General features: G+C 36.6%; 1 protein-coding gene across 1 annotated transcript; it reads left to right on the top strand.

Annotated features, from left to right (window-relative positions):
- Nucleotides 1-598: 598 nt before the first annotated feature.
- On the top strand, nt 599-24,822 carry anxa5a (annexin A5a). Its single transcript, XM_031743023.2, has 13 exons — nt 599-661; nt 754-794; nt 4,731-4,815; nt 6,120-6,214; nt 8,647-8,760; nt 10,822-10,912; nt 13,216-13,295; nt 13,637-13,687; nt 16,152-16,245; nt 18,838-18,933; nt 19,120-19,178; nt 21,810-21,932; nt 24,299-24,822. Exons 2-13 carry the CDS (start codon nt 792-794, stop codon nt 24,356-24,358), a joined length of 951 nt encoding a protein of 316 aa, XP_031598883.1. The 5' UTR covers nt 599-661; nt 754-791; the 3' UTR covers nt 24,359-24,822.
- The last annotated feature ends 1,174 nt before the right edge of the window (nt 24,823-25,996 follow it).

Below are 25,996 nucleotides of genomic sequence, written 5' to 3'. Positions count from 1 at the left end.
ATTTGCCTCACCTCAGCCAATTGTTGGTCCTAAAAACAGAATACAACTCTTTTAACTGTCAAACTCAGAGGAGTATAAAGAACTACAGAGTACTACAGACGTTAGACTTAGCAAATAATTAGCAAATAATCAACCCCTTAATAGGGTCGCTAAAACGATAAAGAAAATGTATTTCTACAGTGCAAACAAAATTTGCCCACAGAAAAGCATGGGAACAAAAATATACAACACTAGTAATAAAACTTGAACAAAACATAAGAAAAGAGGAAAGAATAAATGATTTTTTTTAAAAAGGTATTACTAACAGTTTCAGATGGACTGGTGGAACTTTAACATGTTTGCAATTTTTTAAAAATAGTTCAAATTAATTAAATATGTGACCAAAGCTGCTGGGCAGCATCACACATTCTAAGAAATAACAACTGCTGTCTGTGAAAATTTGTAGAAACTTTTAACCGCTTAATGAAAGTCACACAAAGGTGACTTGAAGTATGAGCTAACCAGCTCGCGTTTGACTGTCAGTGAAAGGCAACACTACCTACAGATGAGGATGTGCATCTTGTCAGCTTTCCTTTGTGAGGGAGGAGTTTTAGGGGGAAGAAAATAAAGAGCTTACCTGACTCCAGATCATCTGTGTGGAGAAGAAGACAGACATCAGTTGGTAAGAACAGAAACTTGTTACTGTTGAGTAATTCCAGTGAATCTAAGCCTTTGTTTCAATAATTTTTTTTAAATTGTTTCGTTTCCTTTCAGTTGACATTAATTATCTTCAATCATCAATAAAAAAAAGCATGGTAAGTGTGTCCTTTCATTGTTTTGTGCTCTTTGAAAAGAGAAGCTATGCAAAGTGCCAAGAATCCCTCCTGTTAAGCTGCAGCTCTAGGACTTTGTTTGTGTAATGAAGTGTGGCTTGACTCTTGAAAGGTCATTCCCTTTTCAAGTCACTGTGACATTCGTTCTGAAACGATGCCCATCACAAATAGCTCAATCAACTGGCTTGCATGTAGCCCTAAATTATTTTTCCCTCTATATATTAGGCTAAATTCTCATTTTTCCAATTTCCCTTGGTGTGTGCGGATACCCTGACTCTTTGATGAGCCTCATTTCACTGAAAGGAGTTTCTGTGAAGATGCACTCATTAGAAAAACATTAGTATGCCTTGCGCTGTATACTTACATTGGCACGAAAAGAGAAGCAGCAGCTTCATTTGATATCCTTGATTTGATTTTATCCCCATCAGTGTGCTGAGATACCTCAGACTGTCTAATGAGGACACGTAAAGAAAGAACTCAGTTTCAGTTGATGACGGTGGTCTAGTTTGTACCATATTGTATTACCATGTACATGGAAACTGCAGGCACCTGTCTCTATTGTGTCCCCACTGGCTTACAATTTCATCAAGGGACAGTTGGGAGATGGCACTGCGTGATGGTTTAAAAAAGGAGACTACTCCATCTTTACTTAAAAACTAAAAAGAGTGAATAAAACAACCACATTTTGAGGTTGGGTATGACATCTGAATGAACTAAGGCTAAAACCATTTATTTATTACATACTACATAGTCTAGTTGTGATTGAGGTATATTAAAAATGTTGTCATTACAAAATACAGAAACACAGGAATAATGATGCACAGCAGGTGAAGTTTTTAGATACTATGAACAAAGGATATCCAACTTATTGCCTCTAGAAAAAATATATAGTTGTGTTTATGCTCATTTTATAAAAAGTGCTGGACATAAAAACCTTACTTAAGTCTAAAGAATTCCATTTGTAACTTGGGCATCTGTAATCCATAAATCTCAAGTCATCTTTAACTAATAGGACCTGATCTGTGATCTCCCAGGATTTAGTCAAGAACAGCTTTTAGCCAAAAGAGAAAAGAATAAAATTTTAGAAGATGAGATTTTGGTGAAGATTAAGACAAAGGCAAATGTGTAGTTTTTGAGCGTGACTCCAATGGTAATACATTGAATATTATACACAAAAAGTTATTGTGGTCTCTAAAAATGCTCAAAGGACATTTATCAGTTTTCAATGTTTCCCACTAATGTACAGAATAGGTAACTCATTTATAGTTTGACACACTCACTAACAAACACCGAGTGCTGCTTTTAATTGAAAATTTGTGTTTGCATACTAATCCCTTATATCTTCATTTAATTATCCATCCATTCATGCATTTTTTAGACATCTAATGAAAAGTTTGCTACAATAACTACTGTCACAAAACAGCATAACACGGACCAGTGTTTTTCTCTAATTTTTCTATGTAACTTTGCACTGTCCACTGCTGTAACAAAACAAATTTCCCACACGTGGGTTATCTTATCTTATCTTATCTTATCTTATCTTATCTTATCTTATCTTATCTTATCTTATCTTATCGTATCTTATCGTATCTTATCTTATCGTATCTTATCAATTCCATCTCAATCCATTAAATAATAAAAACCAAACAAACAAACAAACAAGCAAAAAAAAAGCAAAAAAAACAAACTTCCCCCTGAAGTTTTTGCCTTGAAAAATAAACAATTCAGGTGAAGAGACACTTCTTAATAAGAATAATCCCTAAAAAATCGCGCCGTCTGATCTCTGATGGTAGAAGCCTGTATGTAGGTAGGGGACTGATATTGGTTTTTTGTAGCTTTTCATATGCAAGGCACATAATATTCATGTAATATATTATTCAAATAATGTGAATAGTTTTACAGAAAATATTAAAAAAGCATTCAACTTCAGTGTGATATTTCTCATGTATGACATCATATACCAAATCCAAATGAACTTTTTTGGAAAGAACAAGTTTCTGTTAAAATCCCCGTATGAATTTTTGAGTTCAGTTATATGTTTATAGCAGCCAAAGACTGTTTCAGAAGCAGAGCAAAATATTTTAATTCAATTTATGCACGCTCACTGCCCAGTAAGAATTTTGTTTTTTCCTGGCCAAAAAGAGAGCATGTATGTAATCAAGTGAGTCCTATCTTCCTTACAGAATTTTTTCGGGCAAATCCAAGCCGGTCAGCTAGGAGGCAGTTGATGAACTGACATGGAATGATTCATCAGTCGTTTTGAGTTTTGTCACAACAATCTTTTTGCTTTTTGTGTGTTATTTCATGTGATGCAGATTTGGCTAATTATCCTTCAGAGCTTCTTTATACCCCAATGTTCAGTGCCATCTGGACAATAGGTTCATTCCCATGTCAGAGTAAGAGTTTATAAAGGACTTGTTCACATGGTTTTCTCTTTCAGTCACACATGACTTTTTATCGTAAGGCTGTTTTGTAAAAGGCGACTGTTAGGATTATTAGTGTATTTCATTACACTTGATCTGATAAATGCTGAGACACCTCACTTAATGTTGGGAAAAGGCTAAGTAAACATTTCCAGATGAATTTCTGTTCTAGATTCAAGCCTTTGTACCATTTTTAAAACACCAAGATTTATACAGTGAAAATGAAACAGTGAAAATGCCCAACTAGTGGGAGATGTTAAAGCAAATGTCCATCGTTTGTATACAGTCTGTGTCTCAGTAGAAAGGTGGCTTTAAACCATAAGTGGTTTAAATTCTAGTGCAATTCCAGCCAGAGACACAAATTCCCTTTTGTGTTGCAGTAGGAAGGGCGTTTGGGATAAAACTCAAACACGTTGAACTACTCTTGTTACAAGGAAGCATCTAAAAAGAACTGTTGTGTGTCTTAGTAGAAAGTCTGAATGCTAAAATTTGTAGCAAAAAGCAGGATGAACAATAATGCTAAAAACTTTAACATACAAAAGCTTTTGAGAGGTTGTGGTGCCAAATTGAACTGGTTGACAATACAGGCAGAATAAACACAGTGACAGTAGCACTGACACTTCAAGGAGACGCTGTCAAGTTGCAGAAGGAGGTTGCTCTCTTGAGCACGCTGTAACATTTATAAGCCATTTTTGTATGAAAATACAGAATAGCACACACAAATGATCAACAAGAGAAATAATACAAATCTTGATAAAGAGGTGTAGGCGAAGATATTTGTTCACTTCACCACCTGCACATTTTATTACAAGGCTGCAGCTGTGGCAAATGTTTTACTGCTTCTTCTACAAATGGCCTTTTCCCTTAAGAATGTCTGCACGTCCAAGTAAGATGAAAACACATTTTTTAAAATTACCTGCTGACAAAAACCAGCAATCAGACCTGATTTAGGTTCTACTTAAAGTATTGCCTCACTGTTGGGTTAGACAACATTTAAACCCATGCGGGTTTTTGATGGCCCTTGGCAAAGGTTTATAGTGCTGCTACTAACAGTCGCTTGAAATTTTCAGTATCTTAAAATTTTTATGCCCACAGAATAAAAAATTTCTGCTGGAGTTTTATTCTCTGCCAGAGAAGGGCATTGCATAAAGCACCATCTACCCGACTAGCTGAAATGGTGGTTAAGTTATGAGAGTCTTGTACTAATTTACTACTACTGCACTACCATTGGTTTTAAATTGAGAACTGATCTGGGAAAGATTTAATTTTAAGTGCATTAGGTGCACAAAACATAATATAATTGTTTTTTTTTCATGTATGATTCTGGCCAGAATTGGTAATAACCTATGTGTGAAAGTACAGTGAGTATTGGGTATATAAAATGCATGCACACTTGCACAGCATCCTAACTGTTGTTAATACCAAAGAAACATGAAGGAAACCTTTGCTCGTCACAAATCTTTTATTACTTACATGTGTTGCTCTCTATCTACAGGCATACCGAGGCAGCGTTAGACCTTACGTCAACTTCAATGCCAAACATGATGCTGAAATCCTCCATAAGGCCATGAAAGGGATTGGTCAGTATCCTGGTTAAATGCATTGCTGTTCACTTTCATTTTACATTGACACTAGCATGTCATACCATATTAACTGACTATTGTATGCAACATTTCACAAAGATCACCATAACTACAAAAAATGAATTCTTTGCACAGTTGAAAGCTTTTTTTTAGCTGCTTAGGTGTGTTTTTTTTATTTATTTGGCAGGTGCCTGTGTAAGTAATTCAATGGAAAAGCGGTACCTCTGAAAATGGGGAACTAAGTATGAAACGACTGTAATTTCTAAATAGTCAATACACAATTTTTGTAACATCCCTTGGATTAAAGCTGAAATTCTGCACGTAATTACATATTGATTGCTTGATTTAAAGTCCACTGTGATGATGTAAGGAGGCAAAGCTACAAAAAGCATGACCAGTCATTTCATCCCATATTAATTTCGAAAAACTGTCATCTTCTTATTTGTCAGTAGAGGTTGTAAATACAGGAAAGACTATGAAAACAGATAATGAACAAAGATAAAAACACATTACTGAAACAGCTGTCAGAGGATCTGAACTGCTCCCTTTTGTAAGCATCATCTGAAAGATGGGAAAACATTTCATTTTTCCAGTGTGTTTTACCAATTAGAGTATCACCAACGTTAAAACTGAAACTTTAAAAAAAAAATTTTGATAAGTACTTTGTGGTCTGAGTCTCTTTTTTTGGAACTACTTCTCAGAAGCTCTGTGTGTGTGTGCGTGTGCATATTTGCATGTATGTATGCATGCATGCACACGCGTGTGTCAGAGAGAGAAAGCGATAACACTGTAAATTATTTTTCCTAACACTTAATGACCAGTACGAGCAGAACCATTACATCTAATTAATGGTTTCCCTGTCTGCAAACCACTGTGGACTCAAACTTGAAACAGCAGACTTGTACTACTTAAGTACAGTTCTTTAGTCAGTGCTGTCATTGCAGATCAGCTGGGCTTTGTGCCATAATTACCTTTCACTAATTTAACATTTGATCCCTGAGTGAGAATGACACATGCTGCTTCAGCCTGTTTGCCTCTCCGAGCTTTTTTTAAGAAGGTGCTGGTGACTTCAGAAGGCTATTGGTTGTTAGATCATCTTCCATGCCAATCCTTTTGAATCCTGATCTCATGCTCTAACAGGCTGACTCATTTAGGTTAGGATATACTGGAAGCTGTCATAATAAGGATTTGTGTTGTGTTTGAAAAGAAAGACTTGAAATGAAAAGCTTTTTTTGTCTTGACCCACATTGCAGATGATTTCAGAGTCATTTTATTTAAGGTTTATATGATTTCTGGTGCAGGTACAGATGAAGATGCCATCCTCATGCTTCTTACAGCCCGCAGCAATGATCAGCGCCAGCAAATTAAGGCAGCATATAAAAAGGCCCATGGAAAGGTGAGAAGAGCCACAGGGAATTAAACAGAGAACTGATATACAGTTACAGGTTGTGTCATCCACTGTGCATTCCTCACTTCACAAAATCAACCTGGCGGATGGTCAACTTCACCCCAGACATCATCCTTAATCATCCTTAATTAAGTTTTACAGTGCTGCATTTAGCACTGTCACCTCACAGCAAAAAGGTTCTGAGTTCAAAGCTTGTGGGGTTTTTTTTCCAGCTATTCCAGTTTTTTTGTTAACTGGTACTTCTAAATATGCTGCAGGTGTTTCACTGAGCATGAGTCTTTCTGCATTCATGTATTAGCCTTATCAAGAGTGTATCCCACCTCTTGCACACTGTCAGCTGTTATGTGTCTTCAAACCTTCCTGCACCACCATGTGTGTTGTAGAAGCATTTATGGGGCTCACATATAATAAGCCCAGAAATGAGTATCTGTCTACAGTAGGTTTGTGCATGTGTAACATCGTGACTGTTTAAAGAATTGTGTATTTAAAGTGCACTTCTCATGTTCATTTCCAGCTTAATCTTAGACTCCAGCTGTGTGTGTTTCACAACTCAAAATAATCCTTAATTATGTCAAATTGGGTATTGATGCAACCTCTCACTACTTTCTCTGTCTCAAAAAAGACTGTTTAACTCCTCTTCCTTTAAGGTAACTTTCTTCTGATTGGATGCCCCTCACAAACTAAAACTCTGAACAGCAGGTTTTTGGGGCTTCTGTGTTATTTGAGATCAAAGCAAAGGAGAATACAGCCTGTCGTACCTTCCACCTATCACTGACCTCACATCTGAGGGCAATTTATTGTCTTTTTTTTTTTTTTTTAACTAAAAATCCATTAAAAAAAAAACCAGATCTTTGGACTGTGAGAGGAAATCTGAGTACTGGGAGGCATGGAAAATCCACACAAAGATGCCCCACCCTGAATTTGAATCTAGGACTTTTTTGCTGTGAGGCGACAGTACAAAGCCCTGCACTTGCATGCCAGAGTCACATTTTAAAGCTATTACAGAATGAATTATCTATGTTTAAAATACAAACAAATGTGCTTAAGTAAAAAAAAAAAAAAAACCCTCAATATTGCAGTTGACTACAATTTTGAGCTTATCCAAGATCTCCAATACCTAATTCATCAATTAGGTTGCAGGTACAACTGATGGAGGAATGAATCCTAATGACTTACAACATTTCCATTCCTTCTTGTGCACCTGAGTATGTGAAATTTTGCATACAGGACCTTTGTTTGTATTTTTTCACATTGTTATATTACTTAAGTAAGGAATCTTGATGGTTTTTCACCATTGGCTGTCTTCTGTTCAACAATTTTTAACAGTAAAAAGGCAGTCAAAAACATCAAAAACATCAGGTTTTCTGTGATTTAAAGGGCAAGATTTTTGATCAAGACTGAACAGTCCTCAAATAAGTGGCAGGAAGGGCAGTTCTCCCCAGTCTCTACGGACCAGAATTCAATGCAGCTAGTTAGACAGAATTTTAAGCATTCATAGTCTCACTGTTCTGTCACACGGTGAAGATTTTTTATGCCCACCTGTGGATTGAAAGCTGAAAGCTAATTAGCTTTCTGTCTCAAGTATAAGTAGATGGAGGAGTTTGAGAGAGCATAGATATATCACAAAGCAGCTCCTGGGATATCTCTGTATATTACAGTGTTTTATCAAAGTGACCCAGAACGTGAGACTATTTTCTTTGCTCACTATTGCAGAGAACTTTTATGCGATGTATTAAAATGTAATGACGCCATTACACAATTGTGCTCAAATGCAAAAATATCTGAAGCCCGAGTCAACTTTTTTTCTCTATAACAGAGCAAAATATTACATTCTCTGTCATTTTTTCCCATACTCTTTGTTGGGATTTGATTAGCTTGAAAAATTAAACTCATTTTACAAAACAAAAAAAAGAACAAATAGATGGATTGTGTTATCCAGAAATATGGGGGATTTCTGCTTAATGTCTAATGTATCCTGCATGTATTATTTCTCTGTATGATTTCTGGACTTTTCCAAAGAGCACTTGGGTGAGCACAGTGCGGTGGGTGTTATTGTATACACAAATAGAGCCACATACTCAAATAACAATGGTATATGCTGTTGTTCATTTGGTTCCTGCAATTCACAAATCATTGGAGGCAGAAAACAATTTAGAGAAAGCCAGCTGTGAGTAATTTGCAAAGTAAATATATTTTCCTTTTCTGCAGGTCACATTGAATACTCTAAGTGTAAGCGAAGCAGTGAGATGTCATTTTTTTCCCCTCATCTTCTTCACATCAAGATCCTAAATGGCCATTTTGTGTTTTTTTTTTACTTATTTTTTCTGGTTTTAATGTTGGGATCCGGTGTGGTTTATATAAATGTCACTGTTACTAACATAGTTATTACTGTTATATTATTATTCATTATTTGACCACAGGACTTGGTCAGTGCACTGAAATCTGAGCTTGGTGGGCTGTTTGAGAGTCTCACTGTGGCCCTGATGACCCCATCTGTCTTATATGATGCTACTCTACTGCATAACGCTCTCAAGGTAAAACTTAAACCACGTTGCAGGTCTCATGTAAATGTAAATGAAGCCTACTTTTTTATTATGATGTTTTTTGAATAATGTTTGATTAAGAAACACTTCATAGTTGTTTCCCACAACAGACAGTTCAACTTTCCAAAAGCCAGGGCTCGTTTCCAGAACACAATGGTTTAGGGTGCATCTAAAATAAGTGGGAGTGCACTTGTACTGACAGCCCAAAGTGATCATCAGCCATTAAAAACTCATTACTCATACTTCTTATTATCTGACTATTCAGTTTTTGTAGGTCTACTAATTCATATATCTGAATCAAACAGAAATAGAATGAAAATGCAGTCTTTGTAAGTCTTTAATATTTTGAACAAGCAAATTTTCAAAAGAATACTATAATAATGCATGCAACCACTGAAGTATTATTTATTTCTGATTAATTCATACAGATTTGTTATTTCTAATGCCTCCTTTCAGACTTCCGAGATTAAGAAACTACAATTATGTATTAATGTAATAACAGCGGAAGTAGAACAATGTTAAAATCTTGGCTGTCCAGCAACAAATAGCTAGTGGAGACATTATATTTATCTAAGAGTTAAAATTAAATTCAATTAATGTTAAATTATAACTTTTATCTGGAGCTGGTGGACACAAAGAATAATATTGGACCTGTTTGTCAAAAGTTTACTGGATGTGTATTTCACTACAGTTTGATAGCAGTAACAGCTGTGATGAGTGCAGAAGGTGATCATACTGCTGGCTTTGAGTTTGTCAGCTTGTCAGCTCTTTTCTTTCAGATTACTTTGTTTGTATTCAACAGCTTGCTTTAGACTTCAGACAATGTAGCCAAGACTAAGACATGTTTAAAACTGAGAACAAAGGCAAGGACAAAAACAATTACATTCATGCACAAAAGACTTATTGTTGTTTTGTCACAGGTACTACATGGTAGTTTTAGCCTTTTTGTTTTCGTTGTTACACTAAAATTGAAACTGTCATCTGATGACTTAGCTGCAGGGGGTAATGCCAAATGATTCAGGGGTTTTTGGTGACATCCAGACAATGAATGACTGATAATCAATGGCCAAGACTTTCTGTTCCATGCACTGGATGAATGCAGATAATTATATGTAGATAATGTATTTAAGTTAATTCCTAGTTAACTCATTGGCAAACCATAGCTCAATATTTTGAGATTGCATTTTTGACAGTTGGTTCAATTGCCAATACAATTTTAAATACAAACAGACTAAAACTAGAATCTAGAAAGTCTCAAATACCATAACTCTTTTTTCTTTTGCCAATATATTCTAAAAATTCATATACAGATATCTTTAAATTGGTTAAACTTTCTCTATATATCTCCTGCAAACATTTTGTTTTGCAGCATTGGAGCATTGGAGTCCATTAGATCTATCTTTTGTACCTTCAGTGAAACTCAAATGAAAAACATGTCAGATCAAACTGGACATATTATTTTGCAGCTTAGACATTTCAGACATTTTATGAGTGCTCTTTTTCACGTCACAGGAGGCTCATAAAGTTAGAAGGGAATTGCACGAGGGAAAAACATTTAGCAAACTCTCAGATCCTCATATGAGTTACAAATGAAATTTTTTTCTGTCTCATTATTCTTCAGACACATTTACATTTGCATTACCCATGTGCAAATGAAGTGTTTAGTCAAAGTGAAAGCAAAGCATTTAGGACTTGGCCTCAACATTCCCATCACACCCAGTCCTCCATTAGTTTGGCTTGTCAGACAGTCTTTGCTGTAAGGTTAATTGCAGCATAGAGAAGTGAACGTCAAAGATAATTCTCTTTAGTACTGAACCTATTCGTTCTCTAATTGCAAACCTTTTAACTCTGCTGTGCTCTCAAGTTGTACATCTCTTATTATCTTTTATTATTTCTATATTTTTCTTTATCAACTTTTAGACTTTCTTTTTTTCATATTACTAATCAATGATATAGCCTAATATATAATAAACATGTACTAAAATGTAATATTGAACAGATATGGATATTGTTTCACACTGACTCCATTTATCTCATGCGTCGGGTTCCCAGGGTGCCGGGACTGAAGATGAAGTGCTAATTGAGATCCTGGCCTCCAGGACTGGCGAGCAGATTAAAGAAATCACCAAAGTGTACAAGAAAGGTGACACACTCCACTGATAAAGAGGCAGAGAAAAACAGACAAACATGGTTACTGTGACTACTACAAATAATGACGCATCTAGAAGAATACATTAAGGTGTTTTGTTTTACCGGCACTTCATTGGCAGAAGATATCTGTGCCTTTAAAAGCTTTATAGCTTTTTACTTTTTAAAAGTAAACAGCCATTAATGTTTTGATAGTTTTTGGAACAGAGGGGATTTGATTAATTTCAAGATCATATTTTAATTAAAGCTTCATTTCAGGGACAAGGTTATAATTGTCATAGTTAAAATAATAACAACGAGGAAATGAGTAATAATTAAAAGAATCCAGTTTGGATTGTTAGTGGCAAATGAGAACTTACCAAACCTAATTTAGTTACATGCAAAGTATTCTTTGGGCGCTGAAAATAACACACCAGTTTATAAAAGTACTAAGATGACTATGCCTCTTCCAAGTCATCATTTTGCAATGTGTAGGGTTACTGTTGTGACAAGGGGACATTTTAACCCAAACCACAATCCTTTCTAATATTAAAAGTGCCTAAAAATATCCAGAGAGTGGATGTAAAAGCAAAAAAGAAAATCAAATGAAAACGAAACAAATTGATGAAAGTGAAAAAAATGACATTAAGTGTAAAAACAAAGGTCTAAACTGGCCAGTCGTCCAACCTTTTTATGTACTTTATAGATAGCTAATATTGCATTGATAAAGCATTAATACTAAAACATATCTTGTGTGTGTCTTATGTTGCTATTTTCTTTGGTCTCCAGAGAGCTTTAGCAGCTGCCTGATTCTTCAACACAGGCAAGTGCTAAAGAATCAGGCGGCTAATTCTTCTGATTGGCTGGCAATCTTCAAAGAACAGGTATTGCATATGGGGCGACCGTAGTTCAGGGGGTTGGGAAGCTCATCTTGTAACCAGAAGGTGGCCGGTTCGATTCCCAGCTCTGTCTGTCTTGGTTGTTATTAGGCAACTGTAGCGTGCCTCCACCAGTGTGTGAATGAGTAGTGGAATATATAAATGCAATCCGTTGTTATTATAACTGTGTGTGTGCCGACAAGGCCTTCAAATATTCAAAATCAAGATACCCAGTCTGTGTCTGGAGTGATTTTTATAGCAAATTAATTGGCTTAAAACTATAGAGATTAAATTCCATCCATCCATTTTCTTAATTGCTTATTCCATTCAGGGTCACTTAGTAGCAGGAACAGTGTGTAGCAGTGTGAGAGGCGGGGTACACAGGTTGCCAGTCTATCACAGGGTTAAGGATTACACAGACTTGCTAATTAGCTAATAGGCTGAGTTAGCTGAAAATTATCTGGCCTTTCCTTGTGCTTAAAATTCCAAGTTGTCCAACTTCTCACTCAGTTTAATTTGTTCCACCTCTTCGTTAAATTTATATGATGGTTGTGTAGGACTCTGTAAGCAAACATAGATTTTACATAAGACAACTGTGAATAAGAAATTCACATTTCGAAGCCAAAACATTAGTTTTGGACACCACAAAAGCCAGAAGTGACCATATTTAAACAAGATGGTTGAGTGCTAAGTTATTAGCTGAGGGTAGCAAGCAAGGGTATACAGCTTGGATATCCAAGCTGTATACAGCTTGGATATCCAAGCTGTATAGGAGCAATGCACAGGCACTCATGCTAACTTTTTGCTAGTGAAGTAAAGGTCTGGTCTCATTCCCAAGGGCTCACCACAGCAGATGGATCTGCATACTTCAGTTGGAACAGATTTTACATTAAATGCCCATCCTAATGCAAACCCCTCCCTCAAGTATTTTAGTCCCAAACCTATGATGGCGTGCCTATTGTCAATTTACTGCATAGTACAGAAATAACAGTAACAGTATATCGTATATAGTTTCTTTATTCATATAGATTTATAATATCTGCTCTTTTCTTTAGAGTACCATGCTTATTTAAAGCCCATAGCGTGGTGCTGATCCTTTTTATTTTCAGTGTAATATGTTCTGTCATCAGAGTAATAAACACTGCACCTCTCTATCACCTGTCACACTTTAATGAAAGGTCTCTAACATAGCAGCTGTGACTTACAACAAACCGTGATGGAAAATATGTGACAACAAAGGCTCAAATGGCCCAAGGCAGAGAATGCAGTTTATCTGATCTGGACGAAAGCATAGACCCTTAGTCAACTAATCAAATCTCTCCTCTCATGGCTCATCCTGCAAAACAGAGGACAGCCTACTAAGGTCGACTGAAATCATTAGCAACTGTCGTGAACAAGAACTGTAAGCAATCGTCTGCCCCCCTTCTCTTCTTTCCTCCAGAGTTCGGCGGAAAGCTGGAGAAGGATATCTGTGGTGACACCTCAGGGCACTATCAGAAACTGCTGGTGATCCTGCTGCAGGTAAAGAAGGGCACTGCTGGAAAGACTTATGTTTCTTTTCCTGATAATGAGATCCTACAGTGATGCCATTAGAAAGTCATGAGAGGTGTAGGCTGGAAAGGGGGAGGGGGATGACAGCACATTTAGTTTCTTTAATATGATTTTTTTACAGGAAGAAAAGTAATTTTCATGGTTCTTGTACATTTGAGGGATCATTTAATTAGGTGTTCACATGTTACCTGGGTAGAGAGTTCTGAGCGCACCATGTTTCCATCCACACTGACCTACTTTACTTTATGTTTGTCCACCTGTCTTTGTACCTGTCTGGTTTCCTACCTCTCTGTTTTTGTCTGGCTGCAAAGGGGAGTAGGGAGGAGGGAGTAGACGAGGAAAAGATCGAGAAAGACGCTAAGGTAAGAAGGAAGAACATGAGATAAAAATACACATGGCAAGAGCTGGCTATCCGCTTTAGCTTTGTGAGTTTGTCCAGTGAATTCAAGCAACTTCAACACTACAGTAACAAGAAATCACCTTTTTTTATTATTACCCAATTACACACTGGTGTTAATCAAGCTATTTTTTAAATGTCTAGGTCCATTGTTTTTACAGGACTACTCTGTTTTTCCTTATTTTTTGTATACAGTACTGTGAAAAAGTCTTGAGTCACATTTCATTTCTTTATATTTTACTTGAAAATGGGAAATAAGTGCAGCAATTTATTGAAATGTGGAACATATATGACAAAAACAGAGCTTATGCTATTCTAAAAAGGATGAAAGTCAATATTTGACCATGTTTTAACACAACCTGAGCTTTTTTGTAATTTCTTTAACTAGCCTTCAGGAGTAGTTGCCCAGCCTTCTTGAAAGATATTCAAAGCTTTTCTTTGGAGGTCGACTGCCCTTTTGTTCTGTTCTCTATCAAGATGATCCCACACTGCTTCAATAATGTTGATGTCCAGGCTCTCCTGGGAGCAGTCAATGCCCATAATAGCGCTCCATTGTGTGTTTTTCTATCTATGCATGCTTTTACTGCCCTGGCAGTGTGGCATCATTGTCATGTTTAAAAATTAAGTTGTTGTTATCAGCTGGTATTGCATGCTGGATCGGAATCTAATGGTTCTTCTCTGAATTAATAATTCATTATTCCATTACTTTCAATAATCTCCAACACCTGTGGCTGAAATAAAGCCCCAAACCATGACAGAGCCTCCACCATGTTTTAAAGATGACTGCAGACACTCACTGTTTGCCTATCAGAACAAGCTTAATTTAAATAGAAGGAGATAAAATGGGTTGTTTCAGAGAAAGAATAAATAGAGGCATCTCACCAAAGCCCATTAAAAAGGTAAACAGGGATTACTTTAAACGTTTCTTCACTTATCCCAGTGACTTTTTCAGTCTTCAGTCGAGACTGAAGAAGTCACTTGGATGAGTGACAAAACGTTTATCCCACTGAAATCGATACGTCCAGATCAACAGAATTAACTTTTTGGGTATCGTATAAAGAGGCTCAGAAGATCATTTTTATCATGGCAAAAAAATGTAATAAATAAAAAATAAGGAATATTTCTCAACTAGTATTGATTTCCAGCCAACTGGTGAAGATTCCAAGAAGTTATAGCTCTACCAAAAAAGTCCTGCACATATCCCCTGCAGTAAATTATTGAACTGTCACGTACACACTTCGATCTTTGTACTGGATAAATAATGTGTGAGGTGTTGAGGTGTAGGGAGGCGGATTTTGTTACCTTTGGAGAGACACAGTCTAACTCTTTCCACATATCTAGTATATGTGCTAAGCTCACTGCATGGTGTTTAATAGATAGATATTGGGGTATCACTATAAATATACAGTTTTCCAAATATTCAATAAGTCTGTTTAAGCTTAAGGAAATGGAAGGTCTGTGCCTCAAGGGGAACTTTACACACTGATACAATTTGTATTACTTCCTATACTTGCACCAAAAGTTGGCATTAGACATGCAGAGGTGTGTGTAATAAGCAAACATGACTATAACTCAAATTATTACCCAGCTGGTCACTGTACATATCTGACCTACTAATTAAAGCCACTTAACCTTTAATAAAGAGCAATATGATGAGGTCAGCTTAGAAATGATAAACTGGAACAACAGACTCTTTCCTGATTTATGATACAACATGTTTTTAAAGATTTACAATAATTACGTTTTGATATTAATGTGAGTGAATGAACTTTATTAAAAAGAAAAAAAAACAATGTTAAAAAAAATCCTGAAACTGACTGTATATTATGTGTATTATTCATAATTTGATCATACTGATTCATGCTCTCCAAAGGCCAGTGAAGCTAAAGGGCAAGAACTCTGCCCAAGTCTTTTTTTTAAGAATGATAATTAAATAAATTAACAGCAGGAAATCAACCTTTAATAATATGGCATCTTGTTTTAAAACCATTACATCTAGCAGACATTAACATTCAATAACATGTATCTAAACACACACCAAATTATCATGACTAGCAGTCCTTCTTGACTCATAACACCAGAGCAGTGTTAAGCCACTCTATGATCAAATTAGGAGAAATAAACAATGCATAATTCATTAAAAAGCAATAATAAATGACTCATATGAATATGTTATTATTTTGGTCATATGATAACATATTTCTGAGCAAGGACAGAAACAAAAAATAAAAACCTTCCTTTGGTGAAGGACATAAAATCAGGAAATCTAGATTTTCTTTATAATAACAAAGAGGGGGAAAAGACATTGTTGATTTGGCACAGTGCAAGGCTGTCATTTCTTAACATGTGTTTCAATAAATCATGTCAGCACGAGGTTGCTGTGTGTGTGAGAGAGAGTATGAACATCGGTGTGTGGTCTTCCATTACAGGACTTGTATGCTGCTGGTGAGGAAAAGTTTGGCACAGATGAGGAAAAATTTATCACAATTCTGGGCAACAGGAGCGCTGAGCATCTCAGAAAAGGTGAGTCTGCCAGTTTGCCTGTGCCAGCCCATTTGGATGTTGTGATATGCTCGGGGCATCCGTTAGCTGTGTAAGACAAACACTGAAAATAAATGAAAACAAAAAAGTCAAAGTGTAAGAAAATGTGCAGGAAATATCACTGAAACACGTTTAAACAGCACAGATTGTGGAGACTAAGTTGAGAGCATAGAAAGTGCAATGGTTTAGTCAGATGTGAACAAACAACAACCAGATCGCCATGCTTTAGCAAGTCTTTTAAAAAGTCAGTTGTTGGCAAGTTTCTATCAAATTACTCGTTTGACTGCTCGTTTGACTGTTTTTCTGATCTAGTAACTTTTTAACTTTTTTAATTAAAATAAAGAATGGAGACAAGTTTGGTTTGGTAAAATGACGCAGCAATACTAACATAAAATATTAAAAAAAACATTAATTTCACAATTAAATGAAACCAATATAATATAACATATGACAGTGGATATAAACCTGCTCAAACACGTATGCTGACCTATTCTCTGAACTCTAAAAATCGTGGTCCTCATTAAGTTGCAAAAATCTACTAACACTCTCCACAACTGCAATATGTTGTTTATCAGGAAAGAGTTGAAGCTTGAAGTCATTTGGTCATTAAGTAAACAACAGACAGTCTGTGTCATTTTTGTGGTTAGGACAGTCTCTTTTGTATTTGCGTCAACATTCACCTTTGTAACTGATGACTCAGTGAGGTATACCAGGAATATGTCAGTTACCTCAGTTTACACTGATGCCTCTGTATCTGTGCCAATTAGTTTCGATTGTTCAAAATATACCACTGGAAAAATGATTCCAGTGGTTGATTTTTATGTGGCTTTTGGTGTAGGATGTTACTTTCCCTTTTCCTGATTACCTAGTTTTTGCATATTTCTCACACTGACATGTCTCAGATCATCAAACGGATTTTAATATTAGACAAAGATAACACCAATAAATACCAAATGCAGTTATAGAGGCTGTTTTCATTAATTAAGGAAAAAAATCTATTCATTACCTACATAATTGTAATTGACCCCTAAACTTAATTAGATTTAGATTAGATTAGCCTTTATTGTTTTCCTTGAAAGAAATTTACTTTGGAGAATTGAGTGGAACACGTCATGTGAGATAACACACACATATAAACACTTATTTACAATTTCACCTATTACCATTCAGTAATGGCACTAGAGAAAATTTTAACCTTAAAGTGAACACCTAAATTCTTAAAAGTTGTCACTTGTTCAACCTTCTCTCCACTAATGAAAACCAGACCATGATCTCCAATAGATCTTGGATTTACTGGAGATAATAACTACTTGTTCCATCCTTGAGAGCAACAACAACAGTCAAGCATTTGCAATAATTGGCAATGAGCCTTTCACATCATTATGGACAAATTTTGTAAATTTTGACTTCTTTTTAGAATTGCTTTAATTCAGCCACATTGGAGGATTTTGAAGCATGAATAGCCTAAGCGTCTCAATCTGACTGAAGTTTGATTAAACCGCTCAGAAAAACCTTTTTTTTGGCTGGACACTCTCCTTTAGGATTTTCTGATTGAAAACAAAATTGATGGTTCCATTGATGGAGTTTGGGCAAGTTGTCCAGGCCCTGAAGCAGCATAGCAGCCCCAGGCCATCCCACTACAACCATGTTTGACTGTTAGTATGGTGTTCTTTTTATACAATGCTGTTAGTTTTGCACCAGATGTAATGGGACTCAAAACTCCCATAAAGCTCAACCATTGTCTTGTTAGTCTACAGAATATTTTTTAAATCCTTGGGGATCATAAATTTTTTGGGCAAATGTGAGACGAGCCTTTGTGTTCTCTTTGATTAACAATGGTTTTCATCTTAGAACTCTCCCATAGATGCCATTATTACCCAGTCTCCTCCTTGTTGTTGAATCATGAACTCTGACCTTAACTAAAACAAGTGAGGTTTGCGGTTCTTTGGGTGTTGTTCTGGGGTTTTTTGTGACCTCCTGGATGAATCGTCAGTGCGCTCTTAGAGTAATTTGGTAGATAGTTCCAAATTTTCTCAGTTTGTTGGTAATGGTTCTCACCATAGTTCGCCGAAAGTCTTAGAAATTGCTTCGTAACCCTTTCCAGACTAACAGATGTCAGTGACTTTGTTTCTTATCTGTTCTTCTATCTGTTTCTTTAAATTGTGGGATGATGTGAGGTCTTCTAACCTACTTCACCTTCTAAGACAGGTTCTATTTAAGTGTTTTCTTGATTCAACAGGACTGACAGTAATCAGGCTGGGTGTGGCAAGTGACTGAACTTGGCTTTCCAAAAAATGTGGTTAATCACAGTTAATTCATGATTTAACAAAGGATGGCCAATTACTTTTACACACAGCGCCAGGTAGATTTATATAAATGCAATAAAAGAAATGTAATGCAGTGAACTCACCAAAACACACTCATATTGTACACAAAGAGATCATCTAAGGGCTGAAACTGACATATTTTTGCCCTGAAGTAAAAACAGGTTCATGTTGAAAATTGCTTGATGCGTTTCTCTCTAATGAGGATGTATGAGTGTCTGTCACTGTGGCTGTTTTGGTTTTTTTGCAGTATTTGCTGCCTACAAGAAGCTCTCTGGCTCTGACATAGAGGACAGCATTAAAGGCGAGACCACAGGGAATTTGGAGAACTTGCTGCTGGCTGTTGGTAAGAGCCACAATTTATCTGGGTGATAATTTAGGCATCACATACGGGGACAAGTAATCAGAATCTCTCTGGGGGAAAAGATAACACTTGATAGTAAAAAATAAACGTCAGACAGTGTCAGCTTAACATGACAAGAAATGTAGTCTTGCGCATAGCCTCATCAGTTTTTGTCTTTTTCCTCCACAGTGAAATGTGCTGAAAGCATCCCAAACTTCTTTGCTGAGAGACTATATAAATCTATGAGGGTATGTGTCATTTATCACATCGTCACATAGTCCAATTAATGAAAATACTCACCGATCACTCACCTGTAAAATAAATATATACAGGTGAGTGGTCTACTGTAAATAACAATCTTAACAAAGGTTGGTGTTGGCGTCATTTTTAACCCTCCATGATGCTTCAGTATTTGTTTAGTTTTGGGGGAACATAAATACAAATTATTTTCACATTAGTCTTGATCAAATATGAGGAGATCAATATACTAAGAAGATTTTAAATTCAAATCAGAAGAGCATCTACAATACAAGCTGTTGCATTAAAATGAATTATCAAATCAAATCAAATCAAATCAAATCACTTTTATTGTCACGTCACATGTGCAGGTACACTGGTACAGTACATGCGAGTGAAATTCTTGTGTGCAAGCTTCACAAGCAACAGAGTTGTGCAAAATACAATAACGTGCAACAAGCAAAATATAAAAATGGTTAATCTAAAAAGTAATAAATATATGTACCATATATAAAGGTATATACATTACTGAATGTGTGTACTAAATATGTTTTTCACGTGTGTGTGTGTGTGTGTGTGTGTGTGTGTGTGTATATACATGTTTTACAAATGAAATAGAGTAAACAATAAAATAAGATATATAAAATATAAAATATACAGAGGTAGGTATGTGCAAAACAGTGGCATTAATGTACAGTATGGAGTGCATAATGTTGAAGTTCCAGTAGTGAGGGTGAGGTGTCTATGACGTGTTCAGCAGTCTGATGGCCTGGTGGAAAAAGCTGTCTCTCAGTCTGCTGGTACGGGACCGGATGCTGCAGAACCTCCTTCCTGATGGAAGTAGTCTGAAGAGTTTATGGCTGGGGTGACTGGAGTCCTTGATGATCCTCCCCGCTTTCCTCAGGCACCGCTTCCTGTAGATGTCTTGGAGGAGGGAAGCTCACCTCAATTATCCGTTCAGCACACCGCACTACTCTCTGGAGAGCTTTGCGGTTGTAAGCGGTGGTGTTGCCATACCAGGTGGTGATGCATCCAGTGAGGATGCTCTCAATGGCACAGCGATAGAAGGTCCTGAGGATGCGGGGGCTCATGCCGAATCTTTTCAGTCTCCTGAGAAAGAAGAGGCGCTGCTGCGCCTTCTTCACTGTCTTGTTTATGTGTACTGACCACGTAAGATCCTCAGCCAGATGTACACCAAGGAAGCGGAAGCTGCTCACTCTCTCCACAGCGGCGCCGTTGATGGTGATGGGGGTGTGTACTCCTCTGCACCTCCGGAAGTCCACTATCAGCTCCTTTGTCTTTGCGACGTTGAGGGTGAGATGGTTGTCTTGACACCAGTGGGTCAGGGCGCAACAAGTGTGAAGTCAAATGAAGGAGCAGTGACTGTGTAGTCATTTTCCAGTAAACTAAAAGGCTGTTTTATACATCTAAACAGCAAAAACACATCAAAACTAAATGGTGTTTACAAGGATATACTTTAAAAGCTTAACTAACCTGGAAGAGACCTGAATCTGCCTTCAACTCTTAAGAAAATGTACAGGCATTTTTTCCAGAATGTTGAACTAATATTTGAAGTGCAAACTCAAGGTTCACTGTGTAATAACTGAGTTTTGGGGGGAAAAGTACACCTTCCATTCTAAGGTTAGAGTCACCTCTAAGGAGCACCACATGACATCATTCAGCATGTGGAAATTTAAAAAAAGCCAAAATGCTGAAGCTGTGTGTGGACAGTAAGTACACCCTTATTGTAGCAGCCAGCTACTGCTAATCAAAATCACTTGATCAGCTGATCATCAGCAAGTTTAATTCTGTTTAGAAATTTTATGTTAACAAAATGTCAAGAATGAACAACATCAGCAGTCACTCTGGAGAAGTAATTGTTGCTGCCCATCAATCAGGAAAGGGTTAAAAAGCTGTTTACAAAGAAACTGAAGTCTATAATCTAAAATGATAAAGACTGTTAATATAAAGAAAACATTTGAGCCAGTTGCCAATCTTTCCAGGACTATTATTATATTATTATATTATTATATATTATATTATATAGTTGCCTATATATACTATTATAGGCAACTGTTGCTGTGATTTGGTGCTCCAACCCAGTGTTAGACCACACAATGCCACAGAAATTGCAAAAGACCCAAGAGCTATATCTCAGACTCTAGTGGCCTCAGTTAGCAGATTTTACTTTCTTTCTTTCTTTCTATTTGTTATGCCCTGATAATTGAACCTTAGAACTAAAGAGGGTGCACCTTCTTTTTCTTATGACTGTACAAACATTGACTCTTTCAAAGACTACTAATAGACTTTTTCATTTTACTGTACAGTGACTTCTGAAATGGTGGGGAAAAAAGTTCACTAAACCAACAAATCTGCACAGGCTTCTTTCTTTTACTTCCAGTTATTAAAAAGACCATTATTAATGGCAGATCACCACACTGGGAATAACCTTTTTTTTATAAGACTTGCACTGTAGTAAAGCAGAACACCTTGTGCCCGAAATGTTCTGCTTTGAAAGAAGTGAAAGAAAATTTGAATGATGATGCTTTGTGTTTGTTGAATACAGCTGGATTGAATTTCATGCATGGTTAACTCTGTCTGCTGAGCAAGATTTATTTTATTTATGTTTTCTGTGTATTTAGAGAGCTGGAACTGATGATGACACTCTGATGAGGATAATGGTGTCCAGGAGTGAGGTGGACATGTTGGACATCAGAGCCAGTTTCAAGAAGATGTACGGACAGTCTCTGTACACCACCATCCAGGTACTGCTTCAGCCCCCCCAGGATTTCTGTTTATTCCCTTGTGCTCTTTTTTAATGAAACATACTGAATAGTCTATTACTTCAGAAGAATAACACATTTCTGTAAAATGTAATTTTCCACAGTTGTCTCCATATTCTGCTAAATATACTCATCTGTCCCTCTGCATGACTTTAGAGCACCAGCTGGGTTTACTATGGATATGATGGCTTGTACACTACTCACGTCAGTGTAGTGATGGAGTGGGGATTAGTGATTTACTTTAAATGTCTCCCTCAGTGTGCTTCCCTTCTTTTCACATGAGATGAAGTGAATAATCCATTCTCCTAATGCCAGATGTTCCTCCATTGAAGAGTTATTACGATCCTCCTGTAGAACTAAATGGCCAATACTGAATAGATAATAACACATTATGAAATAATCTTGAATAAATATATTATATATTTTTTACAGTTCAGCAGAGTTCATTTTTCCTTAATTATGGTAGTTATTCTACAATTTCTCCACTTTTTAAATAATTTATAATTCATTCTGCATGTTCACAGTCCGTGTACTGTGCACTATTCACTTTGCCTTCCAAATGGATCAGAGCTACATATAGCTAATGACATTAATTACGCCTGTGCTTTTCCTGCTAGTATAAGAGAATGTTTATGTCACACAGTAGTTGCCACAATTAATGGAATCTAACATGTAAATAATGACAATGTCAACATACAAGGCATAATTATGACTTGGAGACTTGCTTTTCGAATATTTTCTGTCAAAGAAATACGTGAAAACCAGCCAACCATGGATGCCTGACATTAAAAGTGGAATAAAAATGTAAAGCCTTAACTAAGCTTATTTAAGGCTTTACATTTTTATTCTAAAGTCAAAAGCTATTTTAAGCTTTTGGCTCATTGCTTATACTTAGGCTTACACACTAGCGTCCACCATTGTAATTGTATTTATATGAGAGAAAATAAAGCTTAATAGGTCTCCTTTAAAGGACAGTGTGCTAAAGTTTCAATGGAAGTTTTTAATGAAGAGTGATTATAAAGTGATATCAAACAAATTCTTTGCTTTTCCTTATCAATATGATGTAAACATGGATGGTGTAATCTAATGTGTATTGAATAATAATCAACCGTGAGTAATTAGAGTGGATCGCTGTAAGCAGTACTGTTGAATGCAGAGTATTAATTGTCTTGAAAATAACGTCTCGATTATGCAGTCAAACAGGAAGCACTTATAGTCACCCCGGCTAGCTTTCCCTCAGTAGAGGAAATGACTGATGGTAATAGAACTTGAGTACCTATGGAAACATTTCCCAGCAAAATAGGAAAGGATGCAGAGGAGGCAAAGAACATGAAGAGAGAGAGTCATCAAGCATTAAGCATGCTGGAGCATGACCCTAGACTTGAGAGATTTCAAAACTGACATTTAGTTGGCATTTCTGATAGATTTTTCATGTTTTGTTGCTTAATAAACTTTAAATTCAACTGTCTGCATGAAAATCTCTGGGATGATAAATAATGTGCAAGCTTATAAAACCATACCACACCGTACCATACACATGGTAGCTAGCTGGATAGCCATGCAGCATTTTGCTCAGAGAAGCAAAGTAAATTGATATTTTATTGCTGTATTTATTTATTTACAGCAGTACTGGTGATTTGTCTATGGTGTCCCACCTCACCTTTTGTTTGATGACAGCTGGGGTTGGCTTGAGCCTTCCTTCGAATCTGAATTAGATAAGCAGTTAAGACAATGGATAGACAGGTTAGCTGACCTATTCAGAACATGAATGTTCTCAATAAAATATCTGTAAACATCAACATTTCAAGGTTTTTTCGTCAACAGTTGCAGTTATTAACTTGATATTTTGAGATAACAGATAAGGTGTCAGGGGGAAAAGGTGCTGTGATTAATCCAAACTAGACACTCTTTACCTTACTCTGTGTAACATCAGATCACCAGAAATAGAAGTCAATGTGGAAGGAAAGCTCATATATGTTTATAGCTTTAGCTTAGATTAGCTAAATGTTAGCAGCATTCGCTAAGCTGCCAAAAGACACTGGGACAAGTGACTAACTGGAGGATGTTGATGTTGAGTTCAATGATTTTACTCAAGGACAAACTGACATGTGGAGAGGAGGAGTAGGAGAGCCAAACACCTGAGCTAGAGCTACCCACATGTCAGTATAATCTCCATTAATTTTCTCAGGTCGCCAGTCTGTCACCAGGCAAAACTAACTCTGTCAGTACTTAAATTAAATGAAAAGAATTCAGTCATTTCTAAAACGAACATATCAGAGCAGATAAATGAATGTTCAACCTCTCAAATTAAATGAGACTCTTTTTCTTCTTATTTTTTCTTTTTACAGGAAGACACAACTGGAGATTACCAGAAGGCTTTACTCTACCTGTGCGGTGGGAATGATTAATGCAACCTTATGATGCATTTAGCAGCAATGAATGATGAGCCATCATGTTGCTGCAGGACAAAGCTATACACATGAGATGAGGATATTGATCTATAGTTCTTCTTTCTGTTAGTGTGTGTTTATCGAGTTAGTGTGAATTACCTGAGTGTCATTTTGACTTATTGCAATATTATATACTATGAATATTATTTACAAGGCACTGTTCTTTTTTTGTTTGTTTGTTTTTTAAATGCCAGACAGAACATACAGCTCTAATTTAGTTCTTGGTAAACAAGCAGTTTTGATTTTAATGCAGATAATAATGTTTTCTGAAATGATGAAATGCCTGATTAATTTAAAATCGATCTTTGACCTCTTTTTCTTGTCAAGCGTACACACAATGTTAGCAGCTGTTTACCTTATTTGTGCTCGCTTCTCACAGCATGTGTTAAATGCAAGTTTGAAAATACAATACCGCTGCTCAATTATTAAACCCTACATGTTGACAACCCTGATGCTCTCATTAATAAGAAATGAGACTGTGATCCAGACTTGACGTGCAATGCGGCTGTCGGTGATCAATAAGTAATGGGACGCTATTAGACATTTGTTGATGCATATAATGAGATCTATTGCTTCTATGCCTTTCTGCACGATGAGGCCAAATGTCAAACAAACGGGGTCCCTATAGGTCACTCGGTGGAAAATGATTTTATTATGCTGGAACTGAACCACAGGGTGGCAGCAGAGTTAGAAATGAGGACATAATGTCTTTATAATGTTTCTCATTACAGTGATTGATGAGATAGTGTCAATATCCATCCATCCATCCATTCGCTTCCGCTTATCCTTCCAGGGTCGCGGGGGGCGCTGGAGCCTATCCCAGCTGTCATAGGGCGAGAGGCGGGGTACGCCCTGGACAGGTCGCCAGTCTGTCGCAGGGCCAACACACAGGGACAGACAACCATTCACGCTCACATTCACTCACACATTCACACCTAGTGACAATTTGGATTATCCAATTAATGTCAGTATATTTTACTTAAAATTTCTTTTCTTTTCACAAATTAACAAATTCAAATGTAAATAAATGGAGTGATTACAATAGGGCCTTCGCAGACTAGTACTCGGGCCCTAACTATATGTTTTTCAACCCTCCCATTTTAACCACATCGCATATCTTAAGTAACATGTGTAATCTTTCCCATATATCACTGCAATGTTCCCTCATTTTCTTATAATTCAACTTCACATATTTAATAACTTTTGATCTCCTGGAACTTTTAAATACAAATGGGTATTTAAGTAAAGTTCTTGGTTGGTAAATTTGCAATAATATGCCCATTAGTGAGTGCTAATTGATGCCTGTTATTGATGAAATTCGAGGAGGATGCATATAAGGATGAGTCATATAAATGTTGATCTGTTTAAAATTATAAAGTCATTAAAATAACCCAGCACAGATGTGCATGTCAATATTCTCGAAATGTATCATTTCTCAGTGTGGTTCAGAAATATTCAGTGTTTCAGTTCTGTGTGGTTATACATATTTTACAGTCATGTGACCTAGACACTGTTAGGTATTCAGAAAGTACCTAAGGTCACAGCTGCGAAGTGTTTTCATGTATAGACACGCTTTCTTCAGAGGCTCCTGCTCTC

This window comes from Oreochromis aureus, linkage group 2, assembly GCF_013358895.1.
Source record: "Oreochromis aureus strain Israel breed Guangdong linkage group 2, ZZ_aureus, whole genome shotgun sequence".
Classification (NCBI taxonomy): domain Eukaryota; kingdom Metazoa; phylum Chordata; class Actinopteri; order Cichliformes; family Cichlidae; genus Oreochromis; species Oreochromis aureus.
Note: the sequence above shows the minus strand (reverse complement) of the source record. Positions and strands in the feature narration are given on the sequence as shown.

What these genes read in the sequence shown, in the direction of transcription:
- anxa5a (XM_031743023.2), top strand. An exon ending in TAAGGCCATGAAAGGGATTG is followed by an intron (nt 4,816 to 6,119) that starts GTCAGTATCCTG and finishes TTTCTGGTGCAG; the next exon opens with GTACAGATGAAGATGCCATC. An exon ending in CACCAAAGTGTACAAGAAAG is followed by an intron (nt 10,913 to 13,215) that starts GTGACACACTCC and finishes TCTTTCCTCCAG; the next exon opens with AGTTCGGCGGAAAGCTGGAG.